Raw genomic sequence first — 12,049 nt, forward strand, 5'->3', positions numbered from 1 at the left:
TCAGCTCTGTGGTGTTGAATTTTCCATCTGATTGCAGTCAGGAATGAAGCTCTGTGCCACACTGATAATAGGATCATTCACGCAACGCAAGCTACAAAACATAGTCAGCACTACTATTATAACACAACAACAGCGCAAAGGGTTAAAATTCGAGTGAAATGAAAGTGTTTAAAGTAATAAAATTCTATTTATATGGCACTTTTCAAGATAATATCAAAGAATGGTCGACAGGAAAACAGCTTAAACATCCAAGTAAAAAGTTCCTCAAAAGCAGAGAGTCCACAGATCTCAGGCTCGGTGGGAGAGAGTTCAAGAGTCGGAGGTCGCTCTTGCAAAAGCTCTGTCTCCTTTAGGTCTCAGCCAGCAGGTCCTGGTCACATGACCTCAGGGACCTGCTGGGGATGTATGGGTGTAAAAGTTCACTGATATATGCTTCTACTCGTCCATGCAGAGCTCTAAAAGTCTTAGTGGAGTTTGAAGTTGACCTGAAGTCAATGCAACTGAATGAGCAACAGTGTGATGTGAGGCCTCGCAGCAGCGCTCTGAACAACCTGCAGATGTTCCAAGGAAGTTTACCTAAGTAAACCACTAATTACAAGAATCCAGATGTGATGAAATAAAGTATGGATAACAATTTCCAGTTCACACAATAGAACTCAACTTTTAATGCTTCTTATGTGTTAACAGTGGAAGCGAACCACAGACTTCATATGATCTTACTGGACTAATATTAAAGCTGCTGTGTTGTACAGATCATCAAAGCAGTTTGTGCTTCAGATCTAATGAGTGAATTTCTTGGGTTTTGTATGTTAATTAGTCCTAATTAGCCAATATGTGTGTCTCTGCTTGGACTCCCGTTGTTAAGAAATGCAGCTTGCTAACCAAGCTTGATAGCATTAGCTAACAACGTCTGGCTTCAAAAACAATAACAGCATTTAAAATACTAATGTTAAAGCTTCAGAGTGCATACAATACAATAGCAAACAGTAACTATCATCTGTTTGATGCACTCCAACACTAACCCCTCCAACCATGTTCAACCTATAAAAATGGAAAATATTCATTTAATGTTTCAAACTGCTGTGAAACTGCGTGATATTTTCTCACTTCTCTTTACAGCCGGTCTGTAAATGTCTTTCCAGTGGGTTTTTATTCAAACTGTCAAAGACGGCATGAAGTGTGACTTTACTCAAACTCTCAACAGACAAACAAAAAGGCAAACAGGGTCCGTGATGCTGTCAGAACAGCAGAGCATGGCGATGGGGGGCTGCAGGCAGCTGCAGATAAGAACTCCCACACGTGGGTCATGTTATCGCTCTGAGGCAAACCAGATGATGGTGTGGGTGTATGCAGGAAACAGCCATTTGGAGGGCATTTGATTTGAAAGGTACATTTAATCAAAACAGGGCAAAGGAGTTGTTTAAAAAGGATCGACTACAGTAGAGGAAGATGATTAAGTGAGCTCTTTGTGGCTGCAGAGCAGAGCAGTGGTTGTTGGTGAGTTCAGCTGAACCCACTGGCCCAGGGAGGACCTGAAGAATCTGATCACTCACAGATTTTTAAAAGGAGGACAGAAGGGTTGGATTACTCTCATTTTTTCCATGAGCTGTTTATGAATCTCTTGTCAGTCAAACACCAAGTGGACCAACAGCCTGACCTCTAATCACAGCTTTAAGAGACTCCTGAAAATACTCAAAGTGCCAATCAGACAAATCCAGCTTCACATATAATCAGAGTGCCACAGGATTAAATCATGGTTAGAAACTGTGTCAGGCACCAGCAACGCCCAGCCAAAACTTTCCAAACGAAAGGTCAGCTGAGAAAAGCCTGGATATTTTTCCCTGTGCTGTTCCCCTTTAAATTAGTAACAGAAACACTGGATGGAGCTGAGCTGTGAGCTCCTCGGTGCAAACGCTCGGACTTTACCAGACTAGAAAGGAAGATAAATGGGCGGAAGATGGAGCAGATAGTTTGGGAATTTCCAAATGAGATAAGGAAGAGAAGGGTAAACAAACACTAGAGACTCCCGTCAACCCAAACCAGCCTGTAACCAGTGCTTAAGACGTGGCCTCAAAGACAAAGTGCATCTAGAAGCTGGCTAGAATTGGCTTAACATGACGTGTGAAAACTGAAAAATAGCTGGCCAGCTGTGCCAAATCTGCCTACCAGCACCTCCAAAGTGCTTTAGTTATGAGTAGTTCCTATAATCAGGTGTATATTTCATATCATATACACATATATGAAAAATGTGTTTGAAACAGGTTTGAAAGTTCTGTCATCAAAGACAAAACAAGACTTCCCTCTCTAGAAAAATACCCCAATAATTTTATTGTAGCTCAGCCAAAATTTGACATATTCATGAGATAAAAAGCACAAAGAATGCATTGGGAGAGAACGAGAACCCTTAATTTAAGTTAAACACATTTTGTTTTCCTTCTGTGTCTGTAGGACATAAATGTAAGACTCTTCTCCCAGAATCAGCATCTGGAGGTGTTTCTCAGCAGAAGACGACCTCATCTCCCTAAAACACAAAGACTCACGATACAGTAATAGCAGCAGTGCATTTAACATTGTGACTGTAATGATTTTTGAATGAGCACTTTGCAGTTTTGCAGGCTTATAGATTAAAACACACATATGGCAGCAAGCAGCTGAAGAACACCATCCTCACAGTCAAGCACGGAGAGGAAACGTCAGGCTGTTTTTCTGCTGAGTGTACAGGATGACTTTGCTGGATTGAGGGGCCAATAGGTCACGATACGTATGTCACATCTTGGACAAGAAGCTCCTTTCCTCACGCAGACGATGGGCCTACATCTGACAAGACTGACAACACCATGGAACAGAAGTTTGATACCATCATGAGGAGGCTCGCGGCTCTCCAACGGGAGATCGAGGGACCAGTGTCGGAGGGCTAAATTCGAGCTGCTCACAAAGGAGAAATCAACAATATTCAACATTTGGACACCACGGCGCCAGCTGCTAGGCCCAAGGCTGGAGCCCACCAAAACAACTCCCTGATAACGACTGTGTGATGACTATTCTTCCCGTTCCATGAAGGCCACCTGGGTTGGCTGGCAGACTGTTTACTTAGCCTGATAGAGCGAAGGACACTGTCTCCGCTGAACTCTGGACACGCACACACATATACTTACACTGATAGGCACTCACTCATCCCCTCCCTTTCCAACGCCTTCGATGCTTGTTTCCGGCGAGGGAACACGGCGGGTCTGTGTGCCGCGCTGGAATGATAGCGCTGTGCAGGGTGGCTGCTGTGTTTCTTCGGATTACTCCTCGCCCACCCACCCCTGTGGCTTGTCATGTCTTCACAATGTTGTGCTGTGGACATTTATGTGCTTTTTTTTGTGCAAAGGAGTTTTTTTGTTTCCTGTTCTCATGCTGTCCTACCATGGAAGCACAGCATGAGTAGGGGTCTCTTTTTTTCCTCTCGTACTTTCCCCACTGTAGTGTACATTTCAATGTTTTTCTCTGATTCTACCAATCTCCGACCTGTATCCCCATGTAATGTTTGTGCTATATGTGTATGGTCGGGGGGGGTCCCATTTCACTGCAGGGCAACCTGCATGTGACGAATAAAGCTTTGATTGATTGATTGATTACATACTACCACAGCAACAACAGGGAGCTAAAGAAGAAGGCCTTTCACGAAGTGGCCCAGCCAGCCTCCAGACCTCAAGCTTCAAAGTGACAAGCAGCAAATAAGAAACCTGAATGATTCAGAGAGTTTGTGGTGAGTTGGGGCCCAAATCTCTCCTGAGAAGTCTGCAAACCTGACCAAGTAACATCTTACTGCTTTAAGGGTTTCTCCATCAAGCACTAAGTCATGTTTTGCATGTGATTAAATACTCATTATACTCAGTAACAAGCAAATCAAATCAAACTTTTAGGTGATTAAAATAAAATTATTTCTTTGTAGGTGAGCAAACTTACAAATTCAGCAAATATTGGAATTATTTCCCCCACTGTAGGTACTAAGATGCTGCAATGATTCATTACGATGAATGCAATCAATGTTGTTTCCTTGAAGAATAATTCTGGTCTAGTCTCTATTATCAGTGGCTGTAATATTATGTACGGTAACCAATCGAGTCATGGAAATGTTTAAACACTTGAATTCCCTCAAGACAAATGAAACAAATGAGTTTCGTGGATAAATTCTGGCATTTAAATGTTCAACCAGAGACTTTTTCTTTACTTGAAATCTTTGTGAAATAACACATAGAGTCAGCGCAAAGCCAAAATGGGAAAACCAGAACCCAGCGCGTTTCTGCAGGATCACAGCGGACATCAGTGAGGCTGCAATCAAAGCGCTCAGTGTTAACATCCCCCACCGGACGCTTTACTCTCACACCAACCCGAGCGGCCGTTTCCCCGTCCAGCCAGCCTGACGTCACTTTCCATAAACCTGTTTGGAGTTTTCAGTTCTGCCTTGAAGCTGCAGGCAGATGTGATTTAAACAAAAACTCTGTTCTTCTAAAGCCAATGCAGACAAAAACAACATCAGCTTCACAACACAAATCTGACAATCTGGCGAGTTATTTCTCATTTAAAAACCTTTTTGCTGAGTCATTTCCCCTGTGCAGCATGTAGAAAGGGTGCAAAGTGCCAAAAATGCAGTAAAACTAATCTCCTTAACAGATTCCGAAGAAGCTTAGATGAGGAAATTGGGAGCTTATTAGGCCTCTTCTAAAAGACATCAGCTAACTATTTGTTTAGGAAAGAAAGAGTCAGATATGCATTTAGGTGCAGACATCTTTTTGGATAGAATCACTTCCTGCAGTTGTGAAAGCGAGCTGGGACATGTTGCCACCAGATACAGAAATTCTTTCAATTTCAGGAAAACCCCCACAAAATCCAACCTGTGGATTAAACAAGTGAGGGACTGTGTGAAAATTATTGGAGGGAATAAAATGATCAAAGATGAGGAAGGATTAATACGTTTTTCATAAAGCGAGTGAGGTAACTCATTTGGTAGAGCAAGGAAACGTAGCTATTTTTCCATTATTTCACTATTATTATTATTATTATCACTGTTAGTGTATTAAGGTGCACCGTCTGACATGTATTTACATTTTTCTCATTAGTCTAATATGATTAGTTTGTTTTGCATGCACAGATAAAGAAGAACTTGTCTATGCATACAGTCATAGCCAACCTATCATCTGTGCTTATGGTGGTTTATGTGTTATACATGTTTTATATATAACACATCTATATGTTTTATAGATATATATAAAACACATATATCCACATTTGTGTGTTTGTCACATTCATAAACTGTGAAGTGAAAAGGGAAGTGAAGACGACGCCTCTCACAAACAAATTATTTTTATGACCTTTTTTTTAGTTGTGTCACATTTAGCAGAGCAGTAGCTGAGAATCTTCCTGAAAAGGTTAAATATCATCAACATGTTTGCTGACGGACTCGCTGCTATAAACCTGCACAAATCATCCGGTCTTCTGGGAATGACAGCTTTGTTCTTTCTTCTATCGTTAGACGTACGCACCTCACTGGAAAATGAACAGTAACATTCACAGTACAACGTCAGCTTTGAAAATGAAGCCTTTTTTTGATAAGGATAAAATCTTTGCATGAAATTGTCCGCACACAGAACTTTTGTGTCAATCCCTTCTCTCTCCTTCTCTTGTCCTTTTCTCCTCCGTGACTAAATATATCATTCTTTGTGACATATTAAACTTCAAAACCTAAAATAATGGGTTTAATGGAATCTCCTGCCAATTGTATGCAGACGATACACAGCTATGCTTTTCTGTTAAGCCCAACATCCTCAGCAGCCTCTCATGCCTCAGTGAATGATTTTCTGCCATTCTTTGTTAGACGTATCAAAGTTTCATCTCATTTATAGTAAAACTGAGGATTTTATGTTTGGCACGGACACTTTTCCCTAGGAGGTCAGTACAGTAGCTCTTGCCAGCACCATCAAATCATCTACTCAGAACCTCTGCATCATCTTTGAGCAGCATCCGAATTTTGAATCTCACATCTCTCAGCTCACCCTTGTTTCCCTCATGTCAGAGATACTGCAAATAATCAAACCTTTCAATCAGTTCCTTTCCTATTTAATCATCTGGAACTTTTCTCTGGCCTTGATTATTGTAATTCTCTCTTCGAGTGTATCTCTCAGTCCTCCATAGCCTCCCATTAGTGCAGAGAGCAGCAACACGGCTGATAAGAAAACTAGCCAGCGCTCACATATCCCACTTATTTATGGATCTCTTCACTGGCACCCACTGAAATTCAGAATAATCTTTAAATTCCTGTTATTAACATATAAAGCTCTACATGGACAGCCTGCTGCTTATATAGTAGAGCTTTAAGACCTAATTGCTGCAACCAGCCTCTTCAATCAGCCAATCATGGTCTCATTACTGTCCCACCTCTGATTTTAAAACCAGAGGTGATCACATTGAGTTTGTAGTGTAGCCCCCAAACCCTGGAACAACCTTCCTCAGCCTATCATGTCTGTTAATTGTTTTAAACCAAGTTTTTATTTACACTGTGAAGCTCTTTCTAGCTCTGTGTTTTCCAAAGTGCCGTAGAAATAAAATTATTCTTTGTATTAAAACTTGCTGCTTACCACAACACCCATTAAATCACCTGGCCTTGGTCAGAAAGCTTTTTTTAATTATCAAATTGAGACGTTTAAACCCTGCTAGCCTGGCACTGGGGACAAAGAGATTTACTATATTTCTGAATTTGTTTTGGCCTCACAGGGGCATCAAAGGGTCAGAGTAGAAGAAAGAGTGGAAAGGTCCAAAAAGTAAAGCACCCTCAGGGGATCTTGGTTTTTTACGACAAAGAAGAGTGTGATGGTTTCTACAGTGCCTAAAGTAAAACTTTTACGTCTGGGTTTTATCATATTTGAAAGAAAAATCCAAAGCTTTGAAGTCGCAGTTTGATTTACAGCCATGAACATGTGTTTACTTTTACCAGCAGCTTTATGCTTTCAGTTCATGATGGAAAAGCAGCTCAGCCTCATGTGAACTTTACAAAATGCTTCTGCTGTGATAAAATCAGCTTATTTTAGCGATGCCGCTGCAGAAGGAAGCGAAAAGGCGCCCCGTGTAAACAAAGTGCGCAGAATAAACAGACTTCAGCGCATGTGTCGCTGTTCCTCTGCAGCACAGAGGAAAACTCCCGTCACCCGTGTCTGCAAACATTTTAACATGTCCTGCGTTTCCTGAAAGTTTTAGAACTACTGCGTCCACTAACCTTACTGTGGTTGATCTAAGTCGGTGTGTTACTGCTGCTTTTGTCCATGATAAAAACCCTCCGGGATGTTTCGGTTTGTCCGGTGGCACCGAGGAGCTTCTGGTCCCCCCCAGTGTCTGTCGGTTACATCCTTTAACGGAGACTTCGGGGTTAGACAGCTGAGGTGTTGGAGACACAGGGGGAGGAACAGGGGGGAGAGGAGGAGGGCGGTAATACGATGCTTCCTTCTGATTGGCTGAGACATGCTTTTACCTTGAGTTTCCTTTAAACGTTGAGGAATTCATTGCGTCACATCTCTGTCTTTAAGTTACGTCTTTAAGTTTTTTTATTTAACAGTCTGCTGAAGTAAAAGTGAGGATTCAAACAGTTGAACAGACACACAATGATTTCTGAGAAGTGTCCGGAGCTATGCGCTCAGATATGCACCGGCTCACTCCCGGTGGCTGCTTGTCGGGGCCTGGCACCTGTGGCTTGGTTGGGCCCCTTCAAGGGGTGGGGTGCCCTCGGCCTCTCGGCCTGGGGCTCGGTCACTCAGGCACAGCTGGCTGCCGGCGGAGCTCACGGGCACGTCACTGCAACCCCGTCTGGCTTCTGCTCCGCGGCTGCTGGGTGACCCCTCATCTGGGACTCTCCTCAGCTCTTTCCGGCAGAGTGGTACGGCTGCCCCTCCGTTGGTCTTCCCTGGTCTCTTGTGCTCTGAGAGTCTCTGGATGTCTGGAGCCTGGATCTCCTCCATGCCTGCTTCATGCCCTGGAGGACGGGGCTGTGGCCCCCCACACCCTCTAGCAGATCATGACATGAAGGAACCTTTTGAATACAAGCGCGCTCACATTCACAGGTGTACACACGGGTGCTCACACACACAAACTACACCCTTTTTGGCTCCTACCTCAAAGCACACTGTGTGCTGTCGATCCTACGTGCTGCACAATAACGTTTAATATTTAGTATTTACTGTTATATTCACATAGATCATCGCGATGATGTTGTTTATTATATTGTCCCGTATGTAACATCTGAAAATAAAATAAAATAAACAATAAAAACAAAGGTCAATCAAATGGATCAATACGACAAGGCCGGGATGGTCCACTTGGTAAAGTAAATCCGTTGGGCATCTTTCTTGGCCTTTAGACAATAATTCTGATGGCAAAAGAAGCAAACGGGACAGGCGGGGGACAGTTTGTTTGCATTCATTTATGCACGGCTCTCTTGAGGTCCCGCCACAGCATTTCAGTCGGGTTGATGTCTGGACTTTGACTGGGCCGTTGCAACACTTTGATTCTTTTTCAGCACGTCTGTTGGAGATTTGCTGCTGTGCTTGGGATCACTGTCCTCTTTCAAGTAACAATCTGGGCTGAGCTTCAGCCGTCGATCAGACTCTAGAATACTTTGGCATACAGAAGAGTTCACGGTCAACAACAGGTCGTGTGGCAGCAAAACAAACCTGAAACATCCCCCCTCCACCGTCACGTTGACCGTTGGTACGAGGTGTAGGTGCTGATATGCTGTGTTTGGAGTTCCCCAGATGTGATGCTTTGCATTACAGCCAAACGTCTGTCAGAAGGACGTTGTTACAGAACTGTGGCCGTACTGCCATCTTCTTTTTGGAGAATTTTTTTTCCTGCAACGCTTACAAACAGCCGATACTTGTTCAGTCTTTTTCTGATTACTTTAATGTTTAACATGCTAACCGAGGCCTGTAGAGCCTGAGATGTAGCACTTGGATTTTTGCAGTTCCTTTGAGCATTGCACGGCCTGACTTTGGGATGAATTGGTCGTCATGTTCAATCAAACCTTGAGGCATTGTGTTAATACACACCTCAATTCTACCCTCTCGTTTCCCATGGAAGCAGTAAGGCTGTGTGTAGTTTTCCACTGGATTCCTTAGAAAACTTTTTGCACAGGTCCTGTTTAAAGATGACTCCACGATGACTCATAAATGCATCTGAAAACATTATGTGTATGTAAATCAATTTATTGCAAGAAGATCACTGGGAACAAGGTGAAGGTGTCCATCTGTCCCTGCCCAGAGCTCCTCATCAACAAAAATGAGGATTTACAAACAAGTTAACATACATGAGCATAAAATGACAAGAATTAGCTGAAACTAAGTGCTGTAGGCCTACATCCTAAATACTGTATATATCTCAAATATAACTGCTCATCAGAAGTTATTCCAACACCTGCGTTTATGATAGCATATTCCTCCTGATATGTACAGCATAATCAAGACAGTGCCTTTAAGATGTTGCATTAAAATTACACACAAAATAATCAGAACTATGAAAGAGGCATGCAAAACCGAACAGTATATGTCACTACGTAGCCTACCTGAAAATATCCCCCCACACACCCAAAGCGCAGCCTCACTGAAGGCATAGCGCAGCTCTACAGCGCCATCCTGTGACTGCAGGACGCTTTGAATTGATCAGATTCAAGAACTGAAATAAAAAGTCCACATTTTCTTTGAACACATGCTGAAACAATGTGACCATAATGTTCTAACAGTGGTGCTCAAATACGCAGAGAAGAACAGCCACGAGCCTCAAATACAAGAGACGGCACAGTAATTGAAGCACTGTTGTGAAAGTTCAAAGTCTGGTGTTTTTCCTGAAAAGAAATCCGTTACATCTGCATCTCATCCCTAATTTAACACGTGAGGGCGACATATCAGAACATGTGAGAGGTTTGTAAAGGCTGACATTTCCATCCTTTGTCTCCAAATCCACTGTGTTTAAACTAATATAAATGCGACATTTCCAAACTATACAAAACTTATAAATTATAAAGTTCTATTCTTAAATATAAACAACATCAAGTCAGTTTCCAGTACTTAGATTATATATTAGGTACAGTACATTGTACACAGCTTCCACTGAAATCACTGTACACGATCCAAAAGGCTGAAACTGGAGGTCAGACGTGATCTTCGAATAAATTAATTCATAAATAAATCACGATTACGTCTTCCCAGTTACATCCTCGGCATGCTTTGCATCTGCTCCAGATTGTGGCACGCGCTCACTCACGCACACACACACACAAACACGCTGTGCATTCGACTCTTACGTCCAAATCTACAAGTTCGGCTAATCTAAAAATACTTTTGGCTTTAAGAAATAACGTTACACTCGACTGAGACTAAAAGCTAACTTTTCAATAAAGTACGAGACGTCTACCGCCTACAGGGAAGTTTAACTTCAGTAGTTACATGTTTACCTGCAGACGCTTTGCAATAGAATATTAAAAGAAATAATTCTCTAATCCATAAAGTGACGGTGCTGGATGTCAGTTCCAGGTAGATCCCTTTCATTGTGTGGGAAAATTTAAAGCCCACATCTACTCAGGTACGACAAACAAAACAAAACAGCCAAGAGCAGACTTTATGTGATAAATATCTCTGTGACAGTGCAAAGCTAGAGCTGTGGCTGTTACAGCATGCTGTGTGGGCTGGAAGGAGACATGTTGAAGCATTTTGAGCCTAAAGGAAAACACAGAATATTTCGGCTTTGCAAGACCGATCCAGTTGTGCATAAGAGGATTCCACACAAAAGCTGATAGAAGTACTTCTAATATATACACAGAAAGCCAGTTTTTGCTTAAAAATTACTTAATCATGTGCTTTATATCCAAACTTGTAGAAAGAGTAACAAACAATCCAGCTAAAAATCGCTGACTTCTCTCTTTTCTCGCCTCAGTCAGTCAGTTACAGTAGCAGCTTGTTCACCAACAGTAGCCTAATTGTCGGCGTTAATACAGTTAAGTTCACTCCAGCCAACGTTTTGGTTCATTATACATGATTGGCAGCAATCCCGCCGCTGGCACTTTCTCTTCGCACCTCCAGAAAATAACCCCAAAACATCCGACGTCCTTCTGTCCGCCACTCGTGTGTATTGCACCAAATATAAATCATACAGAACTCTATTTTTCTATTAAGTAATAGGTAGGACTTTGTTTGGAGGTGCCATGAAACTGGAAGCCAGGTGAGGTTCCCCCATCAGCCAGAGGATGAATTAGTAGAAGAAGAAGAAGAAGAAGAGGAGAAGGCGGGAGGGTCAGTGGATGTCTCGGCACATGGGGAGGTTGACGAAAGTGAAAACGTTGAACTCGATGAGGACGGAGAAGGACAGAAAGATGGCGTACAAGATGAGGCAGGCCAAGCCCAGTCGCCAGTCCAGAGTCCACTTGTTCAAATGGACGCCGAGGACCTGAATGAAGAAGACACGATTAGAGACACACCGCACAAAGATAAGAAGAGTGGATGCAACTATGAAACAATTCCTGACTTAAAAGAGCTACAATGCAAAGCCTTTATTGGTTTGTCCGGACCTCCCAGGAACAGTCGCTCCAGCTCAAGTCCAGCTGTTTACTTCAGGTCGTGTTTCAGTTTTAGGTATTTGCACTTCTTTGCATACTTATATACATCTGACAGCCTTCATTCGCCCTTCATTTCTGACCATCTGCTTGCTTTTGAAAAGCATCTTTTTGGCTTACAAGATATTTCGTGTGAATAAAATATAAGTTTATGACATTTGCAAATTATGGCATTCTTTGGAACTGGCTCCAGTTTTCTGAAATTCCCGCGTTTGTCGATACGTCAAACTACGTGTTTTATGTGGCTGCAATTGAACTTGCTCTTCCTCTTGTCTAAATATACTAATTTCAAACCTGTGGTTGACATAAGAGTGTGTGCAACTTGTTTAAACCTCATGTCAGCCGTGCGCTGTCTTTACCCCAGGGCAGGGAAACACAAGTTAAAGCTGTCAGGGACGCCTTCATATCATTGCTCCA

General features: G+C 42.5%; 2 protein-coding genes across 4 annotated transcripts in view; both read right to left on the minus strand.

Annotated features, from left to right (window-relative positions):
- The window catches only part of LOC120734607 (ras and Rab interactor 2-like), a 39,886-nt gene extending 32,458 nt beyond the window's left edge, over positions 1–7,428 (minus strand). For all 3 annotated transcript variants that reach the window (XM_040033506.1, XM_040033507.1, XM_040033508.1), the window contains exon 1: positions 7,256–7,428. The gene's annotated coding sequence lies outside the window, so the exon portion shown is untranslated. The remainder of the gene's footprint in view (positions 1–7,255) is intronic.
- Positions 7,429–8,921: 1,493 nt separating this feature from the next.
- LOC120734608 (sodium/potassium/calcium exchanger 3-like) overlaps positions 8,922–12,049 on the minus strand; it is a 59,418-nt gene continuing 56,290 nt past the window's right edge. The window contains exon 18 of the mRNA XM_040033509.1: positions 8,922–11,466. Within this exon, the coding sequence (XP_039889443.1) occupies positions 11,314–11,466 (153 nt within the window). The 3' untranslated portion in view covers positions 8,922–11,313. The remainder of the gene's footprint in view (positions 11,467–12,049) is intronic.

This window comes from Simochromis diagramma, unplaced genomic scaffold, assembly GCF_900408965.1.
Source record: "Simochromis diagramma unplaced genomic scaffold, fSimDia1.1 OVJJ01000571.1, whole genome shotgun sequence".
NCBI lineage: Eukaryota > Metazoa > Chordata > Actinopteri > Cichliformes > Cichlidae > Simochromis > Simochromis diagramma.